General features: G+C 48.5%; 1 protein-coding gene across 2 annotated transcripts in view; it reads right to left on the bottom strand.

The window, feature by feature from the left end:
- Positions 1 to 26,947, bottom strand: part of ETV6 (ETS variant transcription factor 6) — a 233,133-nt gene that overhangs the window by 113,473 nt on the left and 92,713 nt on the right. Inside the window, exon 2 of one of the 2 annotated variants that reach the window (XM_040966920.1) lies at positions 26,287 to 26,416. In XM_040966920.1, coding sequence (XP_040822854.1) covers positions 26,287 to 26,416 — 130 coding nt within the window. The remainder of the gene's footprint in view (positions 1 to 26,286; positions 26,417 to 26,947) is intronic. The other variant, XM_040966930.1, reaches the window with a different exon arrangement.

Below are 26,947 nucleotides of genomic sequence, written 5' to 3'. Positions count from 1 at the left end.
AGGACGGCTCACCATGTGCCCATGGCGGCCGTCCGGGATCCAGGCGTGAGACGCCCCGTCCTGAGACCCACCAGCTGCCAGGAGGCAGCTGGAGGTTTAAAATTCCCAGGCCCAAGGTCGCGCCCCTCCCAAATCCCCTTCACCGCCCAATGAGGGCGGTGGCTGGGTGCCAGACCTGCCCAGTCCCGGAGGCCTCCCCCCCTCGGTCTACTCACCCCGAAGGAAGCGGCCCCCGAAACCCAGCAGGCCCGGGGAGGACGGCTCACCATGTGCCCATGGCGGCCGTCCGGGATCCAGGCGTGAGACGCCCCGTCCTGAGACCCACCAGCTGCCAGGAGGCAGCTGGAGGTTTAAAATTCCCAGGCCCAAGGTCGCGCCCCTCCCAAATCCCCTTCACCGCCCAATGAGGGCGGTGGCTGGGTGCCGGACCTGCCCAGTCCCGGAGGCCTCCCCCCCTCGGTCTGATCTTACATTTGTTTTATGCAACTGGGTTCTATGCTACTATTTGCAGGAGACCACAGTCAGCTTTAGTCAGCTGTATTCATTGGTCAGAATAAAACACAGCATCTACGCCAATTCCATTTATTACAGACAAGTCTGAGTAAGATAATAGGCAGAAATGTCTGGTGAATGGTATACATCATTTATGTATCTATGCTACAGCAAAATATAAGATCTGAGCTTTTTGTTTTTTAGTTCAAAATACATATGACTGTAACAGAAAGGGTAAAGGCTTCCTAAATGAAATACTTTATTCTAGGCAATAAGCTAAGTAACATATTACAGTTAATATCCTTAATACCCCTGCCCTAAAGAATTTAGATAAATTTCCAAGTGAAGTCATCTTTCTAAATTTCGTTTACACGGAAATTGATTTTCCACTTAGAATGAAGGTGGAGACATTTCACAAAGGCATCACCAATACAGTGTAAGATTTGGTGCTAGAATGAAAAGTCCTAATTTGACTGATTAAAAACCACTTTCTCAGAAAGCATTTGTAAGTATAAAATCTGTATGTTGCTCTGAATAACACGCAGCGTCACTCCCTTTCCAATAAATGACTTCACATTGGTTTCACACCCACATGCCCATCTTCATTATGGACCCTGATGCCAGTCCCTGTGTGCACACTCCAGCACGCCCCACGGGGAGCGGGGGCTCCCTTCAGACCTAGCGTGGGGACTCCAGGCTTCGGTGGGTGGGCAGGTTTGCATTTTGCAGCAAAGAAAGTGTGCAGCGTATGCCCTGTTACCTAAAAAGGCTCCTGGCTATCAAAGACCTCTTCCTTGTAAGTAGAATAAACAATTTAAACCAGCAGACAACAATAAAATAATGTATATTTACACTTGACCTAGACAATGTCATGTTCTGGAACTTGAATTGCACAATAAGGAAACTTCTCAAGTTCCACTCTGCCATCTTGTTTACCCTGACATCACTTCAAGAACTTTCCCACTCTCAGCAAATCTTGGCACAATTGAGACTTAGGTATAATTTACTTATATATATATATGTGTGTGTGTGTGTGTGTGTGTGTGCATGTGTATATACATTTGAGTTAAAACACATTTTTTGTGCCAACAAAGTATACTTTAAAAAAAGTAACCAGGGAGAAACAAGATTAAAATACTTCTGACAAGAATCCTCAACTCAGACCTTCCTAAGACTAATCTTAGAACCAGCATTATGACATGGGCACTCTAAAAGATCATCTGACACGATGATTGTAGAATAAAAACCTCACAGTACGGGGGGGGTTAAAGACGGACCGGTGAGAATCGCTGAGATTAGCTCCACAGTTCTCCCTTCTCAGTGTTCTGAGCACGCCAAGGGCTGTTCAGAAATACTCCGACTTGGTGATAGAAAGAAGCTGGCGATTGTTTTAGTTAATGCCAAGTCCATCACTGCCCTTTTAGAGGCAACAGGCAGTTACTGCCCCAACTTCATGTGGGTTTCACTCCCTCATTCCTTCATGCCTCTAGAACAGAACTCCTTGGTGGGGGGCAGGGGAGCAGGAATGATCCATATGTTAAAAAAAAATGGTCCCCTTGAAATGTTCACAGTAGAAACCATCACCCAATCAAAGAAATCCCCCATCAGTGCTCAGCCAAGCCCAGCACGGGACCGCAGATCTGCCAGGAAAGACACCAAAAACTTCTACTGCTCTGATACCTTCCACCACTGAGTCACAGGATTCCCCAGGGAAGAGGTTCATGAAATTACCCAATTACATAATTGCTCTTCTGAATTCACAAAATGTTCTCCTGTGGCTTAAGATAAACCAATGATGGCCGATTTCTTCCAGCACACAAATAACCTTTTGTGACCAAGGCTACAGAAAAAAAAAAAAAAAAAAAGAATTCCTCTGTTGGCAGGTGCAGCCTCCGCATGTTGGGTTGTTACTTTCAGGGATGAATTTCCAAAGGAGCTAACTCCCGGCTTCTACTTTCCAGGTGTCGGAAAGTGTTTCTTGCCACAGTCATGACCCTACCATACATGCGATGTCCTACATTCAATCAGCCACCTGTTTTCCTGTCGGAGTACCATGCCCAGGGCTTTCAGTTTAATTGGGTGATCATTTATTAGGCCTGCTAGGCATTTCAGACCCAGCCTTGGAGGTGGAGAACTCTTATCACAGGATTTATCCGGGGGGCTTCCAGACTCTTTTTGTTTATGCGCTCAACTGTTTAAAACGGCTGAAATTCGGCTGAACACTGGGGGTTCTCTGAAAAGTCTTGGTTTACTCAGAGACCCACGTGGTCGTACAGGACATGCCACTGGCTAGATGAACTGAAGCTTCACAGTTCAAACTCCACGAGGGAGGGGTTGTGCATCCACATTTCTACATTTCTTCATCTCGTCTGCTGCGAGAATCCACTTTCTCATGGGAACCTAAGGCTGTGAGTGTGGAGCTGTCGCTGGTGCCATGTTGATCTGTTACTATGGAGATCACTCTGGTAACACACAGACCTGCCACCAGCCACACACACAGGATCCCACTCTGACTCCCACAAGGTTTCTCTACCCTCTACCCCTCTGCTCCCACCAGCTTAAAGGTCCTCTCTGCCGGGATTTAGCTAGGAAGTGCTGAGAGGTTGACTTTTAAATGTCAATAAAAGTACACCTAGTCACAGGCGAAGAGGGAATTACCGCAAAGGTACCTTGAGACTTCAAAACAACCAAGTTCATCTGGCTCCCTTGGGTTAGGATGATGAACTCAGTTATTAGTGGAGAAGGAACCACAAGTAAAATGTGGCAGGGCTCACTGCGGGCCTCAGTGCCCACCACCTAATGATTTTCTGCAGTGGAACATTAAGATATTAGCTGCTGCCAAACCCTATGAAAAGGTTGCTACTTTTCCAGAAACTGGAGTCCCTGCATGGGCAGATCGATGGTATTACTGTCACAATCGCTCTCCAACAGAAGAAGCAGATGGACTTGATGGGGGTCAGCAGACCAAGCGAGCCAGAGTCCTTCTGGGTGCTGTGCAGGTGTGCTGGCTCCCTGGGGAGGGTGCTACACAGGCACGGCTCTGCCTTGATTTGCACAAGTCCACACAGCTTCCTTGCCCAAGCATCAGAGAGGACCATATCAAGGCACGGGTCTACAGTGCCTTCTAGAACAGGTCTAGGTCAGGTTTAATTTTTAAAGTATTTTAAACATTCAATGAGCCCGAGATGGACAAAGGACACGGTTCTTCCTTTCCGTGAGTGTCCACCGTGAACGTGGGCTGCTGCTTCTGTGCCTCGGCGTCTCTCTGGGGACAGGAAATGCACACCCATTGCTAAGATTCCAAACTATGAAGTGCCACCCTTGCAAACAAAAGGAATGATAAACCCAGCAACCTCTTCCGCCTCCCCCGACTTTTCCTCACCAGAACAGGAAAAGAGCAAATGAGAGGGGAGAGTTGGTCATGGTGCTTCAAGAGCATTTCCTTGTTTTCCCCTAACTTAAACCCAAGTGGGAAATAAACCAACAAAGGAAAGGAATTTTTTAAATGACTCCATGGGTTGCTGGAGGCCCGTGAAAGACTACAAGGAGAAATTAGATTTCTTCACAGGAGAAATGGCCCCCTGGCTTCCCTCGCTCTGTAGTGTGTGTGTTACACATATCAAAGACCACAGCATGGCGATTCTCCTATGGTTAGGGGTCAGAAGAATCCTATTTTTTCCCTCAGTTCTTCTCCCGGATGTTTTCTGTACTTTAAACAGAAGTAAACTGAGAAAAAGATATTTTGGCCTGGATTGAAAAATTATCTTGAAAGTCTGTATTCTACAGGGAAGGAAAAAAGTGAGATTAAAAATGAGAATGAGGAAGAAAAATTAATTCCCGAGCACTATGCCACCATTGGGTAAGTGAAAAACAAACAAACTTTGGACTTAAACAATAGGGCATACACTAAAGAGCTTACTTACTTAGGACAGCTCATAAAATCAAACACAGAGTCAAGAAGAAACGTACATCCTGTGGAGAGCTACACTATGTGAGTTTGGGAAATTTACTTCCTATAACTCCCGTTCTAGAAGGTATGCTAGATCCTTCATAGAGGATGCTTTTTGCTGAATGATCACCCACGTTTTTTGCTCTCTTGGACTCAGTACCACTGTGCTCATCGCTGGTTTTGTAGCCCTGACTTCAGTGGTTTCTTCCTCCGTGCTGGCTGAGCACAGTAAGATACGAACTGCCATTCGGGGGAAGCCACAAAGGATATTCCTAAGGAGTTTCACGAGGAAAAGTGTACAGCCAGGAGCCTGCTCCACTCCTGGCTACGTGGAATGTGGTCAGATCTCTGCTAACGCACAAGGCCTGGCCAGACTGAAGGATTCAGGCCCCGTCTATCCTATGACAACCAGAGCAGACTCTGCCCAGAGGCGGAGCAGCAGTCACGCTCAGGTGATCACGCAGGCATGCTTTTCTCTACCGAGGCAAGGTTCAAGCTTTCCTGCCACTGCCAGGGTAGGAAAATCGTGGGGTAGCGATGCTTCTCTTCGAGAGGCCTGGGGTGGGTCTGACTTCACTTCTCAGCATTGATTTCATAATGACACCAAGAGGATACACTGAAACTCCACAGCAGCTAGACAGGGCTCAAATTCAGGCTGTTCCACCAGCCAGTTCTGTGGCTGTGAGCAAAGGACTTGGCATTTCCAAAGCCCCATTTCTATATCTGTGCAGATTTTATCAACTGCCGGCCAAACTTGTTGGAAGGATAAAACTCATGAGACGATTCATTGAACCACCCAATAGTACTACACGTCCAATAAATGATCATCGTATAATTTGTCTGCTATTACAGTTTTCTCAAAGTGGCTATGCTTTGCTTTGAGGCCAATATCCCTAAGAACCCTTTGAGGAGGAGGAAATGGAAATTGGAGGAAGAACATGGCAGTTCTAAAATCACGTTATCATCAGCACTGGATACCATCTCAGCAAGACCAGTCACCATCGAACCCCAACACAGAAGCTTGTCTGAACAAAGATGCCCATAAGGGGATGACTTAAACCAACAGTCGCTTGATGAAATCTCGAGTGTCCCTCGGAACAGGTGGGGAAGGTAAACCAAAGCCCTGAGACAACTTCGCTTGATGAAACTAACCCAAGATCAATTAGATCAAGTGTCACTCAGAAACCCCCCAAACAGCTACAGATGACAAACCTGGGCAAGCAATCATTTTTCCTATTTATATCAGCTATGCAAAGGCCTATCTTTTTTATGTAAGATTATTTATCAGGCAAACTATGATAATGAATAGTTCTTCCCTTTAGGAAAAAAAAACCCTGTAAAAGGCAGGGGGCCTCTCAAAACCGAACACAGTGTCAGAGCTGGGTAGCTGATTTCAACGAGACAGTGAGAGTCTGACAGAATGACTGGAGTGGAGAGAGGTCAGGCTGCTGCCCCCCACATGACGGAGCCATCGACAGCCAGGAAACAGGCCTGGCCTCATACTGTGAAGTTCAAGATTCTCTCTACTGCATCGCATGGCTGTTCTCCACGTCACGCTTCGTTCCTCCCCACCAGGCCCGGCCATGTTGCAGGCACAGAATTGCAGTCTAATCAATATTTGCCAAATTCGCCTACAGACTCACCCCTGCTGTTTCGGCCCAATGTTGTATGCCAGTCCTCAAAGATCCCAACCACGCTTTCATGGCAAGTACCAAGGCTTTAAAGGAGTGGGCCAGGGCTTGTTGAAATCAAAATGATATTTCTTTGCAAGAACTCGAAAAGGGTACTGTATTCCTCACTATCGAGGTCAAGGAACCAAGGTCACGATGTTAAGTGATTCGTTCAAGGTTACACTGTTAGCTGCATGCTGCTGGAACTGCGTGTGAATTTAGACATCAGACGTCCAAACAGCCTTTTCTAGTCCATGAAACCTACATCATATCGAATAAGAGTCATTCTCAAGCACCACCCTAAATGATACCTCCATCACTGTTTCTTCTTCCATTCTCTTTCTCTCTCACACACACACACCAACTTATAAATATTAGGGTATCTGTGATAACTAAAAGAAAAAGTAGGGCCTGGCGCGGCAGCCTAGCAGCTAAAGTCCTTGCCTTGCATGTGCCAGAATCCCAAATGGGCGCCAATTCTAATTCTGGTAGCTCCACTTCCCATCCAGCTCCCTGCTTGTGGGCTGGGAAAGCAGTCGAGGATGGCCCAAAGCCTTGGGACCCTGCACCCATGTGGGAGACCTGGAGGAAGTTCCTGGCTCCTGGCTTTGGATCGGCGCAGCACAGTTGCAGTCACTTGGGGAGTGAATCATCGGATGGAAGATCTTCCTCTCTGTCTCTCCTTCTCTCTGTATATCTGACTTTGCAATAAAAACAAATAAACCTTTAAAAAGAAAAAGTAAGATGAAGTGTATTCTTTGATTTTAAGATTCCACAAAAAGTTACTGGAATGAGCTTAATATCTTAAAAACCAGGCATGGACTAAACAACAACAGCAGCAACTGGGACTAAAATAAGTAACAACTTTTAACTCCATTTCCACGGACATTCTCATGGCTCCTTATAACTGCAGGTAGCAGAATACCATCTGCTCAACTGACAGCCCCACTCCCTCAGCCAAGCAAGGGCTTCGCGTCTCCTGCCCTGACCAGAATGGCATGGCATGGCATGGCATGGCACGTATGTGGAGACTGCTGCTGTTACAGGCCCGCCTGAAAAAAAGACTGCTCCCCCCACCCGCCCATCCCTACTGTTCAACACATCTTCCAGCACTGATGGCTCCATGTCAAAAAGGGAGGCAAGAGGTCATTCAGTGAGTTCTGGCAGCACGGTGCCTCTGCAGAGGTCAGCGATGGGCAGAGCCACAAGGCAAGGCAGGGAGGGTCACGCTCAAGAGCCTCGCAGCCAGCCACTCCGGGGAGCTGACACGAGGAGGGCTGGTGGCAGCTCCTGGCGGGGTGGGAGGCGGCAGGGGATTGGAGAGCCGTGGAAGGAGGGCGCAGGGGCACGCATGTAATCCGGCGCACAGAAACCTGTCACGATGGGATTTATTTCTGTTCTGTGAGGGAGTATAATAGGGCTTTGCCTGTACTCTCAATAGCTGTTTTGAAGTCAACCCGGCTGGTATGTCTTTAATTTGTCATTTCATTATGAAACTGTTTCCCTTCCAAGAAGCCTTCAAGTCAGGAAGCTCTGTCTGCCCACACAGGAAATTCCTTTGCTGCAACTTCCCCAAAAAGGAAATTTCCCTCAGAAGTGAGCCCAGCATATGCCTTTGAGCAGAGCTGTTTCAAGAAAACTTTGGCAGCTGAGTCCTGAAAACACCCCTGGCTGGCTGCTGCTGCTGCTGCTGCCGGGGACACTGGGATAAACAGGCGCTCTGCCCCCCGACAGGCGGCTACCGAGCCGGGCCCCCTCTTCCTCCCCTCTTCCTTTCCTGTGGGGCTGCTCTCTCTCACCTCCCGCGAGACGGCAGTGGCTTAGCTCCCAACGTGGAACCAAGACCTGCAGCTTGCAGGAACAGAGGGGGCAAGTGCATGTACCCCAAAAATGCCTCCCATGGTGCCATGCACCTGACAACTGGGCCCACAGCACCTATGCTGCTTCCCCACCAACCACACACACACACACACACACATACACACACACACACCCCCCTCTTAGCAAGGAGACTGCAGGACTTCAGATCAACAGGGTGCAAGAACACACACTAGGGAATCCAATTCTCTCCTAAAGCTCTTCTCTTGGCAAACACCTTTCATCTTAGGGTGGGTGGCAGGTTTTGTTTCTGGTTGCCACCCAAACCTTACCTGGGAAGATCTGAAGTAAAATACAGGCAGAGAAGGGCCATTTCAAACTACAGCTTAAGGAAACAGAAAGCCCTCCAACACGCTGAGCACGGCTTGGAGCAACTGTGCTGAAGGGAGCAGCAACACACACACGCTTTGATGAAGCTCAGCCATGGACAGAAGATGCCAGACTCAGGGGTTGCGGTTTTCATTTTCCACTTCAAATGGCCTTATTGCAAACACCAAGTGGCAAGAAGGAAAACAAAGACTCAGAGAACAAAGAGAGGGGTTGGGATGGAACTTTGAACTCTACAAGGGTACCCTCCAATAATTCAGGGTAAAATGAAATTAAAATTAGGGGTAGGGGTAGCCATGGAGCTTGACTCTGGCTCAGACGTCCGTATCTCATCTCAGAGTGGTTGGGCTGAATACTGAGCTCTGGCTCCCAGCTCCAGCTTCCGCTCAAGCACATCTGAGCAGCGGTCAGTCACAGCTCAAGGGTGTGGGTCACTGGCACTCTCGTGGGGGGCCTGGACTGAGTTCCTGGCTCTGCGCTTTGGTCTGAGGCCCAGTCCTGGCTGTTGCGGCCACCTGCGGGGAGTGAACCAATGGATCAAAGCTCTCTCTCATAAATAAGTCAATGAATAATGTCTTGAAAGGTAAACTTGCACATTTTTTTAGAAAGTTTATTTTTATTGGAAAGGCAGATATACAGAGAGAAAAGACAGAAAGATCTTCTATCCACTGTTTCACTCCCTAAGTAGCCGCAATGGCAGGAGCTAAGCTGATCAAAAACCAGGTGCCAGGAGCTTCTTCTGGGTCTCCCATATGGGTGCCACGTACCAGGACTTTGAGCCATCCTCTACTGCTTTCCCAGGCCACAAGCTGGATGGCAAGTGGAGCAGCCAGAAGAGGAACCAGCAGTGGGGCCTGGTCAGGTAGCCTAGCAGTTCAAGTCCTAGCCTTGCACAGGCCAGAATCCCATATAGGTGCTAGTTTGTGTCCCAGCAGCCCTGCTTCTCATCCAGCTCCCTGCCTGTGGCCTGGGAAAGCAGTTGAGTCCAAGGCCTTGGGACTCTGCACCTGCCTGGAAGACCAAGAGGAAGTTCCTGGCTCCTGGCTTTGGAATGGCTTAACTCTGGCCAGTGTGGCCACTTGGCAAGTGAATCAGCAGATGGAAGTTCTTCCTCTGTGTTTCTCCTTCTCTCTGTATATCTGATTTTCCAATAAAAATAAATAAATCTTTAATTTTTTTTTAGTTAAAAAAATATCTGGGGCCAGCATTGTCGCACAGTATGTTAAACCACTGCCCAGGGTGTCAGCATGCCATATGGGCATCATTTCAAATCCCAGCTCCTCTACTTTCAATTAAACTCCCTGGCAATGCTGGGGAAACAGAAGAAGATGCCCTAAGCATTTGGGCCCCTCATCCACACGGGAGACCTACAAGTAGCTCCTGATTCTTGGCTTCAGGCTGACCAGGCCCAGCCATCAGGGCCACCTGAGGAGCAAATCAGAGGTGGAAGACTTCTCTCTCTGCCTTTCCCTCTCTGGAACTTTGCCTTTCACATAAAACACATAATTTTTAAAACATTTCTTTAAAAAGTACGTGGGAGATGCATACTGTGAAAAAAAAAAAAAACTACACACACTTCAAATTACTTTGCACCAAAATCAATGTTCCCCTTAATTCCACTGCTTTTCGTATAAACTTTCTGAAAGACTCCTACCTCAAACCATGGAATAGAAAGATACAGATAAATGGGAAAGCAAGACAGCCTTGGGTCTCCGTTTGCAACTGCACTGTGCTGGGAGGGCCAGGGTGAGAGCTGATCACAGCACATGATCATGTGCCAACACTCCAGCAAACAGAGCAATCTTTCTGCAACTACCAAGAATCCGCCAGCCCTCTGGGATCCGGTTAGGTCAATGCGACATTTTGGGTTGTGGTGCATGTTTTCAGTGGAGTGGCTTTATTGCTTTAGTTAGTTATTGATTTCCTTAAAACCCATGAAAGTTTCCCTACTTGGATCTCAGAGGACGACCTGGCACTACGATCCACGTTGGCCGAGAGAATGGAACTTGGGCTCGGACTGGGCGAAGAGGCACAGAGTACTCTCCAGGGGAGCTACTCAACAGGCTATGAGCTCTGTGCCTGTGGCTAGGGTCCTTCATCCTATGAAACCTGACTTCCTGTCTGGGAGCATCCTCAGTTCCAAGGACCATCGTGAGACTGAAGGATAGAACCCACGGTGAAAGGGCCTACTCTAAGCACTCGGTGAATGGGGGTTATTCCTCCATAAGCAGAGCTGCAAAGGGGCTTCCACCAAACCGCACACACTTCTACACTGTCACATACATAGCAAAGTGCTGCCAAAAAATTTTTAAAAATCCTGCCATCTAGGCCAAGAAGGTCCTCAAAAAATGCATACTACGGAGAAATCTGTGAACAGATGTCAACATTTTTGTACCCAAAATGAATTATTCTTTTCACTCCTTGTTTCTGTGAATCCTTTAAGTCTCCCCTCGAGCCCTGGTAGCCCCTTCAAAGGTCTCCCCAAGGGTCAAAATGGCCCCAAGCCAATGAGCTTTAAATCTGGATCAACAGGTCACTTATACATCAGGTCTGGGTGCTGTACTGGAACATTTAGTCACCCAGAGTTAAAGACACTCAGAGCAGCTGACAGTTGGTTTATAACAAACTCATGATTCCTGCACAGTCTCAGTCTCACCACGGACTAGAGGAGGCCCAACTTCGATTGACCTGGACATGTCTCAAGATCAAGGTTAAGTAGCAGCCTGCTGACCTTGGTCTTGGGCTCAGGTTGCATACCCAGTAAAGGGCCTGGCTTTTCCAACTTGCCTCTGTCCCTCTCTTCTAATGAGAACATCTGCTCTAAGCAAAATGCAGGGATTTATTCACAACTCTACCTTCTCCTTTGATTTTCCATGCTGGCCCCTGTCCTTTTATTTTAAAAGATTTGGTAATTTTGCTAAGATATTAGGGATCTGAAGGATGAGTTGCCTCTATTCACGACATTGTCTGTATCACAGCTATTGATTTTTTTAAAGTGGAGCTAGTGGTAGACGTCTACCCTAGAGATTGAGATGCTGCTTAGGATGCTCAACTCTCACATCCGAGTACCTGGGTTCAAACCCTGGCTCCTGACGCTACCTCACCCCAGCTCCTACTGATGCAGACCCTGGAGGCAGCAGAGATGGATCAAGTCATCAGGTCCCTGTCACCCACATAGAAGACTTGAATTGAGTGTCTTGCTCTTGGTTTTGGCTCAAGCCAGGGGTCATGCATATATTTGGGGAGTGAACGGTCTCCCCCGATTCCTTCCAGGCTCATGGTCTGGGAGTCCTGAACTCCTACAAACACCCTTTGCACCTCCCGTGTGGGATGGCAGAATAGCCACCCTGCAAAATTCCCCCTTTGACAGGTAGCTCCCAACCTCTCATGGCAGCTTGTTATCTATTTCTCTCCTTCTCAAATAAATAATAGAAAAAAAAATGGAGCCAGGTAGAAACGGTGCTTGACTCAAAAGGAATCCCCCTTAATGGTAGGCTATCAGACAGTAGGGTAGCTCATCTCGAGATATTTATGTTCGTGGCACTGTAACTCAGTGCCAATGGGTAGCCACATTCCCTTCTTATATATAGTGCTGGCCTTGTTCACAGATAACTGTAACCCTCCAACACTGGATCCCGAGTAATGTCATCCAGACAATAAAAGCATGGAAACCAATCACTGTCTGAATCCCAATGCTCTGGCAAATGAAGAACTATCAGATGTCAGGCAGCTACACAGCTGTCTATACAATGCCAATGTTATAAGATCCAATTGTGTTTCATGAAGTTCTCTCCCTCAAGTTCTTGGGTGGTAAGCACATCAGAGAAAGCTTTGCACAGCACATTTCTGGAAACATGGCTTTGAGACAACCCCAGCTTTGGGCCACACACATGCACACACATGTATATACACACATGTACTTGCACTCAGTGAAACAAAACGGTACCTCTGCCTAGAAATCAGAAGAAAAAAAAATCCTTATTCCCATGCCAAGGTCCAAAATACATTTGAGTAAAAATCCAACTGTGCATCCATTTAGGTTTTTGTGGGCCACCAAAATTCTTCTCCATATTCCTTCAGGACATTGCATTATAAGCCCTCGGGCTACAATAAGAAGTATGTCTCCTGGGGATTTCTACTTCTGCGGTCCTACAAGACCTTGACGTAAAGCCCTGAATACCAAGGTGATATATGAATCATGACCAAACCTTCAGGTCAGCCAGGCCCCCACACAAAATAAATGCTTGGCGAAGCTGTGAATAGGGGAAGAACTGCCTATCCAGTGGGGAATTTGCAGGGTGGCTACCTTGCCATCCCACACGGGAAGTGAAAGGGGTGCTCGCAGGAGTTCACAACTCCCAGAGCAGCAGCCTAGAAGGAGTCAGGATGAAAAAGAAAAGAAGGGGCTTTCTCCCCTACTTGATTTGCATCTAGCAGGAGACCATGCCCCAGGTGGAGGAAGCTCCCAACGCATCAGAGCGGCAGGTCTATGGACTTAAACTTCATGTACCAAGGAGGGAGGAGGGGAGTCCACTCCCTAGGAGGCTGGCACTGAAATCATTCATTCTGATTGGATTCTCTAATGGTGATCCAAGAGCCACTTTTGGGAAACAGAAACGCTTGTCACTGGGGTGGGCATTTGGCACTTGGGATTCCCCCCACCCACTTGTGGAGTGTCTGGCTTCATACCCAGTTCCTCTGCTTCTCCTCCAGCTTCCAGTGGATGCACACAAGGGATGGCTCAAGCACTTGGGTCCTTGCCACCTTGTGGAAAAGTGCCTGCCTTCAGCTTACCCTGGTGCTGGCTACTGCAGGCATTCGGGAAGTGCATCGGCAGATGGAAAAATCAATCCATCTCGCTCCCTCCCTCTCTCTCTCCTCTCAGCATTTAATAAAAAGAATGCTCATCAGTTGTAGTAATCTTCATGGCTGCTTTGGGCAAGCCTTTTCTCCTTAACTTCACGTCCTTTTTGACAGCCCTTGACAATGAGCGGATGATCCGAGTCAACTCTTTAGCAACAGCTCCTTGGGTGTGAGTATTCCTGCCCGGCGGATGAGATAAACGCCAGATTCCCTCTGCTGGATGGGGCGGATGGAAATGTGCTGTAAGCTCAGCATCAAAGCTTTCACTTTTAGAAGCTGAAAGCCTTCGTTCCCTTGCCAACTGCACTCCCCCCTAATTAATTAATGCAGTATTAATTGTGCATGTGCTGTGGGGCCAGCTGCTGGAGGAGAGCATGGCCTGCCCAAGCAGATCAACCGACTCTGTAAAGCCTTGAGCCCAGTGGACAACTGAGAGAGAGAGAGGGAGAGAGAGAGAGAGAGAGAGAGGAAAATGCAGATTGTAATTTTTGCAGGTTACAGGAAAGGCAAGCACACCTCAAGCTGTGGAGGGAATTCCCACAAATCACACAGTTGGGGTCAAGGAGACCGGTTACCAGAAGCCCCACCTGTGTGTAATGGATTGGGCAAAGAGCCAGCTCACAGACACGTCCGGAGCCAGAAGGGAGCTGCAAGAACAGAGGAGAAAGCTGACGATTTGGCTGCAGTGTCCCAGCACACGAGGCAAGAGAAGCAGAGAGACAGACTACAGGAGCTGGTCCCACTCCCCTCAGAAGTGTCCACCTGATGCTACATTTTCCTGTTTCCCTGTAGGAGGGCATCTCACAACACAGCAACAGCCAGGACAGAGGACAACTGTCCGTGTCAAGGAAACATCCCCCTCTGCACTGAGATCTGACGTGGAGCACAGGAAACTAGGAGTGAAGCTCAAACCAGATACTCACGAACAAGACCTGAAACTGACTGTCGAGTCAGTAACAATGACAGGAATCACAGTCGGGCTACTTCACCTGACAGTCCTGGGAGAAGGGATGAACTGTCACAAGGAGAGGGGACAATTCCAGGAAGAAACACATGGGGCCACAGCCCAGGAAACTGCCCCCTGGAAGGCCAGGCTCTTGCTCTACTACCTGTCACAGCATGTGCTGGCACAAAGCCATGGGGGCCAGCTAAAACACATAACAGCAGGCATGTTTCCCGAAACACGGCACCTTATCCCAATTCTCAGAATGTTCAGCATGTTCATTTGTAAACTCAAGAACACACTCATCTGTTTAATAATGATCTGTGAAGCACATCACTTCTTTCGAGAAGCTAGAAAATCATGTACCATCGAAAATCTTTTGATTGCACTTAACTCTCCTAATTAATTGTTCCTAACATTCCAGAATGTGCAGATACCTGAAAACTGTGGCGGCTAACAGTGTGTCCATCAAAGTGGATCTGAAATCTTATCTCTCTCCAACTTCAAAAGATAATTTATGTTTCTGATTTTATGCCTTTAGACCCTCTCGTTAATAGTATGTGCAGACATGCAGTTTATTAAACATTTTAAAAGACTATAGGCGTAGCTAGAGAGGAGGGAGAGAGACTGATAAATCGATTGATTATTTATCTGCATGCTGTGTCACTACCCAGATGGTCACAATGGCCAGTGCTGGGCCAGGCTGAAGACAGGAGCCTGGAATTCCTCCGGGTACAACATGTGGATGGCAGGGAGCCACGTACTTGGTCCAGCTTCTGCTGCTTTCCCAAGATGCAGGAGCAGGGAGCAGGATCAGAAGTGGAACAACTGGGACTGAAACCAGCTCTCAAATAGGATGCTGCTGGCTTTTCAGGCAATGGCTTAACACCCACTGTGCCACAATGCTGGAGCCTCTTAGCATTTTCTTTTCATCAGGCTATTTAGTTTACATTTTTTTTTCCAACTTTCATCCTTCCCAACACTTTGAAGGAGCAAGAAGATGAAGTGAAAAGAAAAAAGTCTGGGTTTTTGGAAGAGATGTGGACTCAAATCGTGGCTCCCAGACCACGTACCTATCCGCTGGTTCACTTCCAGATACCTGAGGCTGCCTTTGGTTGAGCTAGAGCTGGCAACCAGTCTCCTGAGAGGGTGAGAGGAATCCAACCAACCAAGCATCCTTGCTGCCTCTCAGGGCCTACATCAGCAGAAAGCTGGAGCCAGGAGCCAGGAGCCAGAGCTGGGAACTGGACCCAGGCACTTCAAGGTTGGACTCAGACTTCCTCCTCATCAGAGCTCTCAGCTGTGACTTAGGATTTATTCCGTTCATCACCGCTGCAGTGGTCTCAGCATGGTGAGCACATTTAGAAGGCTCCTAAGCAGAAGGGCAGCTCCTATAGGCTGCCAGGCATGGCACGGTTATCAACTCCCCTCCTGCAAAACCAGAACCCGAAACTGACCAAGAGAAGCCACTCCTGAAAAAAGCAAGAGGAGATTAAACCCTAACACCATTACATCTAAACTAGAACTACATAGAGGAACCGACACTCCAGAAATTTTCCTGAAGGCATTGTCATTCGATGTCTTTTAACATTTGTCCTAGCCAACTCCCTTCCTGGAAAAACAATTCTAGCATCTCTCCTTATGAGCCTTCATCTTCCTCAGTGCACTACTCCAGTTAATGCCCTGACCTTATGAACAAAGAATTCAGTCTCCAGGGAACTTCTAGAAGAGTGTTCCTAGCCTTGCCCTGAATGGGTAGACTCTAACTTCCAGGCATGCAAACTCCAACCACCATGCATCTTCAGTTCTAGATCCTCAACCTATTCCTCTAACCTGCCATCTCTTTCTCTTGTTTAAGATCTATTTACTTATTTAATAGGCAGAGTGAGAGACAGAGAGAGAGAGAGAGAGAGAGAGAGAGAGAGAGAGAGAGAGATCTTCCATTTGCTGGTTCATTCCACAAATGGCTTCAATAACTGGGACTGGGCCAAACTGAACCCAAGAGTCTCGAATTTCATCTAGATCTCCCACAAGAGTGACCTGGGAGTCACCCACTGAAGTCATGCTGCTTTCCTAGGCACATTAGTACGAAGTGGGATGAGAAGTGCAACAGCTGGGACTTGAAGAACGACTCATATGGACTGCTGGCATCAGAGACCATGACAATGGCCAGCCCCTTTTTGCACCTCTCTTACTGGAATCATGCGCCCTACTTGAGGGCTTCATTAGTATTCATGCTCTATAGGAAGCACAGAGACCAATTTCAAAAGAATGGGGTTTAATCTACCCACCCAAGATGGAAGCAGGAAGTACCAGGGCGGGATGACTAATTATACTAGGGAATTTACAGTGGGCACATGGTGAGAGCCAGGGCTGGTTAAAATCGCTCAGTTCCCACTCTATCCTTGCTTGAGATTCATAAAAAAGAATACTCCCCCCCTTGCCTGCACACACACACACACACACACACACACACACCATCCCCTCCCAAACAACCATGCACAGTATAGGCAGCTGAGACCCAGAAGCCACCCAATGGCAATACAACGTCGCAACAGCCAGAAGTCCTTGCTAAAATTCACTTGTGGAACAGCCTGAGGACAAAGCTCCCACAATCACTGCTGCTGTGGGTTACCACGAAGGCGCACAGGGGAGATACCTGCTGTTGGGGAAGTGAATCATGCCTGTGCACTCAGGCTGAACCAAGGCTGGGTGACAAGGACAAGGAGGAAAGCACGCTTCAAGCCTGCCTCAGATTGAATCTTTTCTCTATTCACCAGCACCTATTCGAGTGATTCGGAAAGTTCATGGGAAAATGGGGATGGGGGTGGGGAATGAAATCCACGTCAAGTGTCCAAAATATTCACAGAAAATGCTTCCTATTTTAAAAACTGCATGAGTCAACTCTGCTTTTGTAACAAAACCAACTTTTCTTGTAAGTCCATTTTCCCATAAACTTCATAGAAGTATACCTTTACATACAGCTGCAAGTGGGACTAACCATGCAACTTATGAACCAGCACATCTCCGTCTGCAGAACCGGAACACATCCAGGCAGACCACAAAGGTGGTGATGCTGAGGGAAGTGTAAGGGGAGCAAGCAGCGGCTGGCATTGTGACACATCAGGGTAAGTGATCACTCATGACTCCAGCATCCTGATATTGGAGCCGGCATTCCCACCTGCTCCTCTTCTCAACTAACGCACGTGGGAAAGCTCCTGCCAGCCAAGTGGGGAGATCAGCGTGAAATCCCAGCCTCTTGGCTTCGACCTGACTCAGCCCCAGCTGTGATGGCCATTTGGGGAAGGAGCCAGCAGATGGAAGATCTCTGTCTCTCCCTCTCTGTCACTCTGCCTTTCCAATAAAATTAACAAGACAACAACGATGAGAAAGGGAGCTAGGAGAAGAGAGAAAAGAGAAATGGAAATAAGGTTTTAAAGTCGGGTCTGGAGAAACTGAGGCATCTGGGGGCTCTCATAAACAAACCATAGTGCCAGGTAGGGACAACTGGCTGCCAACAGCTTCCAAACGATCACTCCAGAGTGCCAAGGAAACCGGGAGCCCAGGACACCATGGAGGCAGCTGTGCCATTCTTAGTCCTCCACTCCCGCCCCCCGCCTCTGCCCATCCCCACCCCTCGGGTCAGAGTCACTTTGTCTGAGTTCAGGCCAGAGGAGCTGCCTTAAATGTACACAGAGCTCCCTGCATGAAATGCGAAGTGAAAGGAAAGGTCAATAAACCTCTGGTTATATATTAAAAAGAGAGCGAGACATCTATAAATAGCTACATTTATTGAAGCTGCTTCCTTATCAGGAAGCACGGAGCTAGGAATTAACGTCTGCCTGCATCGGAAATTCTTTCCAACAGCAAACCCAAAAAGGAAATTTCCCTTCCAAAGCATCCTGGCTGCTCTGCTGTGGGCTGTATTTTCTCTCTCTCTCTCTCTCTCTCTCTCTCTCTCTCTCTCTCTCTGCATGCTGTTTGGAGCAGCTCCCCAGGCCCCTGGGCACAGACACACGCACTGTGGCAAAACAGACCGCCTCCCAACATCTAAATGCTCAAAGTCCATGCACCCGTAAAGGAGGCCCACCAGGGGATGCGGGGAGCAACCTCTACAATACCAGGGGCTGGCCAACTCTGTGAGAACTCATTACCACTCTGTCCAGACGCCACCGGAGAATTCAATCTTGTTCCTGTGTCCTTGCCTCAACTCTGCCCGGTGATGTCACCGCACGTCACAGGCAGCTGTGTGTGTGAGGCTGTTTTTGGAACACAGATAATAGTGAAGGACAGGACAGGGGAGGGTTTGAGAGGCCTTAGGGGGAGAGAGGGAGAGGCTGAGCAAGGAGACGCATAGGTTGAGGCACGGCCACGCAGACACAGACAGAGTCCCGAACAGAGGGACCGAGGTGTGTTGGAGCAAAGGTGCTGGGGGGAGGAATTCTGAGCGGCCCCGAGCTCTTGGAAGCACAGGGGATAGTCAGAAAGGAAAGCTGCCTTCCACTGTGACTTGGGGAACTCAGCCGCAGTCGGGGAAACAGGCAGACCCTGCAGACAGGACCCTGGGGCCCTTCTTTAATGAAACAGAATCAGGTACACTTCCCTTTAGCCCCTGAAAATGGGAAGCACTCCTAAATTAGCAATTCACTGGCACCCTAGGGAGTAGCCTGGCCACTCCGTGCTAGGCTATGTACCAGAGGTCATGCATTCATGAGCTTCAATACCTGCAGGAAGCCATAGTCAGTGAGTGTGACTAGACATCTGAGTCTAAGAGCTGGTAGAGCCGTTAAGGCGACACATGACACATCCCATTGCCAGAGTCTCTGGGTTTGAGTACTGGCTCCACCTCTGATCCAGCTCTGTGTTGATGCTCATCCCTGAATGGCCTAAGCAGGTGGCATGGGAATCCCTGACACGCAGAGGCGAGCTCAGAGTAGACTCCCTGCTTCAGCTTGGTCAAGTGGTTGGTATTGTGGCACACCAGGTTAAGCCGCTGTCTGTGACACCGACATCCTGTATCATAGCACTGGGATGTGTCCTAAGAGCTTAACTGTCATCCAGCTCCTTGGAAGGCACTTCATCTGGGAAGGCAATGGAAGACAAAGTACTCGGGTCCCTGCCATCCTTGGGGGAGACCCAGATGAAGTTCCAGGCTCCTGCTCTTGTGGCCACTGCGGGGAATGAACCAGCGAATGGAGATCTATGTTATTCAAGTATATAAACCAACTGTAAAAAGAGAGAGGAGAGAGAAATTTTGAGTCTTGGGGAATTAAATCATCTAATAGGAAAAGGCAGCCTAGGTATATTGGGACCCAAGTCCCTTCTGTCACAACTGCCTTTCCACTTAGAAGTTTTGAGAAGCAGACACGCCAGCAGCCAGCAGGTCAGCCCTTGGACCACACTGCTGAATGCAGGTGCCCGGCTGAGCATCACTGTCAGAGCCAAGGCCTTCACTTCCAGCCTTGGCACTTTAGGTTGCACAGATGAAACAAACTCCAAGCTGAGCTCACAGGAGTGTAAAGAGAGGACCGTGAGCAAAGCTCAGAGAACTATCTAGAACAGGCTCTTAAACCTGATGCCTCTCGTGCATCCTCCCAGAGGGACATGCCAGCTGGCGGGAGGAGGCTGGCCTGCACAAACCAGGGATCAAGCAGCATCCTTGGAGCCGCACCTGCTCCCAGCCTCACAGCTGAGGCCACCTTTGTGCACTTCCAGCTCTGAGCCCAGACAATTCAGGTAGCCAATCTGAGTCATCGTCACCTCATCCTTTAAACAGAAAAAAGGAACGCTTGCATCAAGGACTGCCACCGCTAAGGGAGATAACACATATGGCCACGTTGTTGTTCGTAACAAAAAAGATACCATGACCACTCTTAGTTCCCCGTTTACTTTTCTTTGGGAACACAACTCCAAGAGTACAGAACCGCTGCTCCAGCCAACCTGGAGAGAGATGCAGCCCTGCCTTCTACCTAATAGTGACACAGCTCGGCTTGTCACGTGACTCTTAGACCCAGTTATCTTGCTGAGCATGCAAGACAGCCAAGTGGTGAAGCAGCAAGGCAGCTTCCAAAGGCAGGCATCAAATTAAATGATTAAACACACACACGCAGCAGTAGTAATGTAAGAATTCCGAAAGATTCCCAAGGAAATGAAAGAGAGCCACGGGACTGTTTGTGGGGTTCTGATTCTAGAAAATGCCAAGCATCTATTGTGGTTATTCATTAAACCACAATATCATAAACTGCAACACTACCAAATCTGGTGAATGCGTATGAGGTTTCCACTCTCAAATATCAATTCACAGCAGTTTGAGCTCAACACACACTGCTGGTAGGCAAGGGCCTTAGGCAAATGGCACAAGGTCAGCCTGATTAAGTCAACCACGTGTGGGATGATGGGCATCTTTTTACTTGAAAGGCAGGGAGAGCAATTTCTATCTCCTAGTGGACTCTCCAAATGCCTGCAACAGCAAGGGCTGAACCAGACCAGAGTCAGGAGTCCAGAACTCCAGCCTGGTCTTCCTTGTAAGTAGCAAGGACCCTAAAACTTGAGCTGTCACTTGTTAACTTCCTGGGATGCTTACTTATGGGTAGCTGGCATCAGGGACTGTGACTCCAACCCAAGCACTCCTTTCCTGGATGCGCTCGTCCTAAGCAGGTACTTACCTGCTACGCCAAATGCCCGTTCTGTTGGCAATGTGTCAAGGAAACTTGAAATAATGACATTTAATTATTGAAATTATATTCTACTTCATAAATTTGAAATACAAGAAGGGTACTTCTAAAAGGTTGTAGATGATGGAATTAAAAGGTAAGTTCATTTTGGTGCTAAATAAATAAATAGTGGAAATCCATGTGTGGTCACATGGCATTGATAGTGTGGGAGCCAGTCAGGGCACCAGTGTTGGGACCAAGCGACTGAGAGCTGTGGTAAGCACAGGGCAGGTCTGTCCCAGCAAGCACAAGGTACCTGCTATTCCACATACTTATTAAAAGGTGGCCCTTGAGCAGACAAAGTAGAAGACCCTCCCACAAGTTATAAGACTCCTAGGGAGGGGTGAGACAAACATGCCTAGCTTCAGGCCATAGCGCTTCTCTGTCCTGAGGGTCAAGAGTGATCTGGAAAAGCAGCAGAGAATGCCCCAAAGCCTTGGGCCCTGCATCCATGTGGGAGACTCAGAAGAAGCGCCTGTCTCCCAGTGACTTGTTCCTGGCTTTGAATTGGCTCAGCTACGGCCATTGAAACCATCCAAGAAGTGAACCAGCAGATGGAAGATCTTTCCCACACTCACATCTTCTCTGTGTAAGTCTGCTTTTCTAATAAAACTAAACCAATCTTTTAAAAAAGAGTGCGCTGTTCTTCAAATGCTTTTAAGCTCTAATGAAAAGGGTGTTAATGTCACACCTTTCAGGAACTGACCTTTTGGGGGGCCCCCACCATAGTATACAGAGGAAAGCTACCAGCTGGGGCACTGGCATCTCACGCGAGCACTGGGGTGAATGCCTGCTGCTCTACTTCCAATCCAGCCTCCTGCTAATATGCCTGGGAAAGCAGTGGAGGATGGCCCAACTGCTTGGGCTCCTGCACACACACGGGAGATCTGGATAGAGCTCCTGCCTTTGGACTGGCCCAGCTCTAACCATTGTGGCCATTTGGGGAGTAAAGCAGTGAATGGATAACTCTGTGTGTCCCTTCTATCTCTGTAACCCTCATGTTTCAAATACACAGATAATTTTTTTAAGTAGAGCATACCTTTTGAGGAATGGGTGTTTGGTGCAGTGGTTGACACCCAGCTTGGGATGCCTGTATCCCAAATCTGAGTAGCTGGGTTCAGGTCCTAGCTCTGCTCCCAATTCTGCCTGTCTGCTAATGTGTGCCCTGGTAGGCAGAGCATGGCTCACGTGCTTGGGTCCCTGCCATCCACGGGGGACAGCCAGAGAGTCCCAGCCTCCAGGTCACGGCCTGACCAAGCTCCCACTATCGCAGATATACGGGAAGTGAATTAGTGGGGGATCTCTCTTGCTCACCACTAATAAGAAAATAAACACCACGCTTTTAACCTTCAAAATCAACAATTCTGTACCAAGTTGCCCTTGTTATCCTCTTAACAAACCTCCTTGTGCATTGGTTCCTGGTAACCAGGCACTTTCTGCTCTGGGGCTGCTGAAGGACACTACTCTGCTTTGGGCAAAGAGTCAGAGACCTCCTTTAGGGCTCTTGGTCTTACCTAAGCCAGGCCTGTCCTGACCAGCTACAGAAGGCCCCATCATCAGTATTTAACACTTGCCACATGTATCACTTTGCTTTTATCGCCAGCAACTAAAAAAGAAAAGCATCACTTTCTACTTCACAAAAGGTAGCTAATGCGCCGGGCTTGGCTGCAGTTCACGTCCAGTTTGTTGGCTATGGAGAAATCCTTAAGAATCCAGAGGACTGTGATCCTTGCCCATCCCCCAGCTCCTCCTCAAGGATGTATTCTGATTAAAGAATGAAGGAAGAAAGAGTTAAGAGACAGAGACAGGGTTTATCTGGGGATCAGTGATAAATGCTGAAAAGAAGCCGCAGGGAGGCATACCAGTCTGCTGAGTGTCTCTTTAACACAAGCAGCTCCGAATGCTTTCGACCTAGCAATACCATAAATGTCCGGCTGCTGTCTTGCCTCGCGGATTCTTCCCCGTACTTTCCATGAGCATTCCACTGGGAACCGTCTGGAATCCCAGATTAAAAGAGCCATAACCCAGTTCCCTGGTTAGAATATTTATTTTCTTTTCGCTTTGGAAACTCAGTGGGGAGGCGTCTTCCCGCAGATGGCACAGCCTGAGGGAGCCTTGCAGGGGCTGTGGGCTCTTCCCAGATGTGTGGTGAGCACTGAGTGGTCCATGCACAGACAGCACAGAAGCTCAGCCCCCGTTTGGGGAGCCCCCATGGAGGGCAACCGGGCAGGGCCTGGGAAGTTTCACCTTCGGAGGAGTCCCTCCAGATGCTAGACAGCAGCGGTGTCACAACAAGGCTCAGGCATACTTCCCAAGAGTGCTGTCTAGCCTAAGACAGGGACAGGTGTTTCACCCAGGGGTGACAATGCTGGGTAAGGATCCCACATCCCACATCCCGGTGTCTGGGCTCAGGACAGCACTGGCGCCTGACTCCAGCTTCCTGCTCATGTAGACCCCGGGAGACAGCAATGGTGACTCAGATGATTGAGGTCCTGCCACCCACGTGGCAGACCTGGACTGAGCTCCTGGTCCACCCCAATCACAGCATTCAAGGAGTGAACAAGCAGAAGGGAGCAGCTGGTCTCTCCCTGCCTTTCAGCACCCTCAAATAAATACCAAAACAATGGGTCCCTCTTTAAAAAAAAAAAAAAAAGAATTAACACCAGACTGTCAAGGAGCAGGCACCCAGGCAAAACTATTATCCCAACCTGAACCCATGGCCCAACTCCGATTCTATGCCAAGGTCAGCAGTAACGTGTCCCACTGCCAGTAACTCTCTAGGTAGGGATCCATCCAGCCATCTAAAAATGACAGGCAAACCAATCAAGCACAGATCGGGCAACAATCACAAGGGATTTCAGCCACAAATCACTTCCATGACTACCAGCTTCGTGTCTACCCTGAACTCCGGCATCCATTCCAAGAGCAGTTATTAAAACACACACGTAAACAGTGTCAGAACAGACTAAATCACAGAATCATACAGAAGTGAGTTCAAATCTTGACTTACTGCTTATTAATTCTGTGACTAATCTTGAAAAGTTACCTAAGAGCCAGCACTGTGGTGTGGCTGCATAACGCTGCCATCTGTGCCACACGGACACCAGCTCCATGTCCACTTCTGACGTAGCTCCCTACTAAAGACTGGGGGAAGTAGTGGAAGATGGGCCAAGTGCTGGAACTGTGCCACACTGAGTGGGAGACCTGGATGATGGTCCTGGCACCTAGCTTCAGTCTGATCCAGCCCTGGCCACTGTGGCCACCTGGACAGTGAACGACGGGTGAAAGATGCTTCTCTCTGCCTCCCTTTACTTCTTTCAAGTGAGTTATTTTAAAAAGAAAAAAAAGAGGAAGGAAGGAAGGAAGGAAGGAGAGAGGGAGGGAAGGAAGGAGGGAAGGGAGGGAGGGAGGGAGAAAGGAAGGAAGGAAGGAAGGAAAAAATATTACTTAAATGCTTTAAGCTCTGACACTGAAATAAAATGAAGACATACCTTATATGCATGTGAGAGTGGTATGGAATATTTTATATAAAGGGTATCACACAGTGCCCAGAACAAGGCAAGCCCATAACTAATACAAAAGATTGTGACTGAGCTAGGCACGTGGCAGCCACTAGGAAAGGGCTGGTAACCAGCACAGACATGGCTCAGCAAGCAAACTGTCTACCCAAGCAAGAAGTGCATGCTGCTAAGGAGGACACGCTGCCAAGAACAGAGAAGGCTGCCTAGATGAGAACATCTCCTAAAGTCAGGAAGGTGGTTAGATCCACTCCTGTCCTAGCACAGGGTATGTGTTAGCAAACAGAATCAACGACTGACTCGCAATGACAGCAGAGTAACTGCAGATGAAGCTCTCCCGATTCCCAGTGGTGGGCCCTGTCTGCTCACTTGTTTGACCATGATAAACTCTCAGGAAAGGGAGTGCTTTGGACACAGAGCCTGAGGCATCCAGAGGGCAGTCAGGGGACAGGATGTCATTATAGAATGTCACAAAATACAGGCAGAAAAGGTCAGGAAAGGAACCATTACCTGTTTGGGATGAATCTTCACAACCTTTGTTTTTCTCTCCATACTAAAATTTATGCTCCCTGTGAGCAGGGATTTTCATCTGCTTTGTTCATTTCTGCTCCCCACCCCACGCCCTCCACACACACATCCAGTTCCTAGAGGAGTAAGTGCCTGGCATAGTATTGGACAGTGAATTAACCCTTTGTGGACGTGGTGTGAGTATGTAAAATGGGTATGCTGGGCACACCGTGGCTCTGGCAGGAAATGTGCTAGGCGTCCTTTCCTTCCTGATTCTGTGTCCCCCAGCACTGTCAGCACTCTCTGGTTTACTGAGGACACCAGGGCCTTCAGCTGTGACGCTGGCAGCTTCGAGGTCCTTATCTCAAAGGAAAAGATGGCAGACTAGAACTGTCCCCCTACAGGTCCTGCCACCCCCTGCCCACGGGACCCAGGATGATATTGACCATAGTGTGCAACAACTGTGTCCATGCTGATGGACAGAGCAAGCCAAAGGACAAGAGGACTCCTCACGGGTTCACTGCCTGCTGCTGTCCTCACTGGAGGGCAGAAGGGACCAGCCAGTCCCGTCCCCCATCTGCAGCACCACAGGGATCTCAGCCCTTGAACTAACAGGAAAGAACAAGAAGGAACCCACGCCTTGGTCTTCAGTGGGCAATCCTGTCCAGGGCAGCTGCACCAAGCGCAGAATGACCAGAGCGTTGGTGCGCATGCCCAGTCCCAGCTGCACTCCCAATCCATCTGCATGCCAACGTGCACGCTGGGAAGCAACAGGTGACGCCTCGAGGACTTGGATCCCTGCCGTCTGGGAAACCTAGATTTGGTTTCAGGCTTCCAGCTTTGGCTTGACGCAGCCCTGACTGTTGGGAGCCAGTGGCTGGAAGATCTTTGTGTGTGTGTTTCTGTTTCCATGCCTTTCAACAACAATCAATAAATGACAAAATGAACAAAAATACTCAACAAGGAAAAGAGAAAGATGGTAATAACGAAGTCTTATAAAAGAAGGAAAAGTGTAACTAACAAAGCAGGGTGTGAGTTGGCTCAGAAACTGATCAAAATGTTTTATCAAAGGAAACAGGAGAGGGGATTTAGGATAAAAGTTTGGAAACGGAACAATCACAGTGCCCTACAGAAGACTGAGTTTGATGCTGCCGTATATTGCCCACCAGCAGAGTCCTTTTGTTTTTTTTTTTTTTTTCCTTAACACGTCATCACCAGGACGAGAAGAATGCTCTGAGAATCTCAAACTTGCCAAAGCCATTTTGGGATGACAGCCAAGAACACCAAAGCAGCAGGTGTAGTCACGTGAAAACCTCAGAACCGGCCCTCTCTGACTTGCAGCCCACCGCCTGCCTCTCCTGTGGTCAAGCAGGCTGTCCACCTGTCCTCCCCTTTCCCCACGGCGGCCCAGGTGGAAGACACTCACGCAGGTGCGCTGGCAGGCGGATCGCGTCTTCCTCCATCCTGAGGGCTCGAGGCACTGGAACATGAAGCGGAGTCGAGGAAGCGTAACTCGGCACGGGGCTCTCTGGAGGTGTATATGAAATCCGTTCCTGCTGTTGAAAATAAGGGCAGGGAGAGGGGAGGGGAAGAGACGATGAAAACTTGGAATGAAAGTGTGACATCACCCAGATCTGTGAGGAGCGGAGCTGGGGCATTCTGGAGCAACTGGACTGCTCTCCCCCAGCTGCACACGCTTATCCTTTGTTTGGGATTTAGAACAAGACACAGGGAAGATGGAAAATGGGCTTTTCCTTTGGACTCAGGTCAATGGGTATGCACCACAGTAGTCAAGTGGAGGGATACACGGATAAAGGGATGAAAAAATATGTCCAGGAGAGAAGTTCTCAGGCAATCCTTGCCACAATTAGTTTCTATGTCCCATATTAATATCACCAATACACTAAAATCACATTTTCTCATCCATATGGCTTCATATTCAGATCCAAGCAGAGGGACTTAAACACACAGAGTGGAAAATGATGGTGTAAAAGGTAAGTTCTAGAATTAGCCGGGGGACAAAAGAGCTATGCGCAAGGACAACCACTCCCCGTTATAACCAACATTAAACTGCAGGAAATGATCTG

The sequence above is a fragment of the Ochotona curzoniae genome, unplaced genomic scaffold, assembly GCF_017591425.1.
Source record: "Ochotona curzoniae isolate NIBS_2020 unplaced genomic scaffold, NIBS_Ocur_1.0 contig_1482, whole genome shotgun sequence".
Lineage (NCBI taxonomy): Eukaryota > Metazoa > Chordata > Mammalia > Lagomorpha > Ochotonidae > Ochotona > Ochotona curzoniae.
The sequence above is the reverse complement of the archived record's forward strand: the minus strand, read 5'-3'. Positions and strand labels throughout refer to the sequence as shown.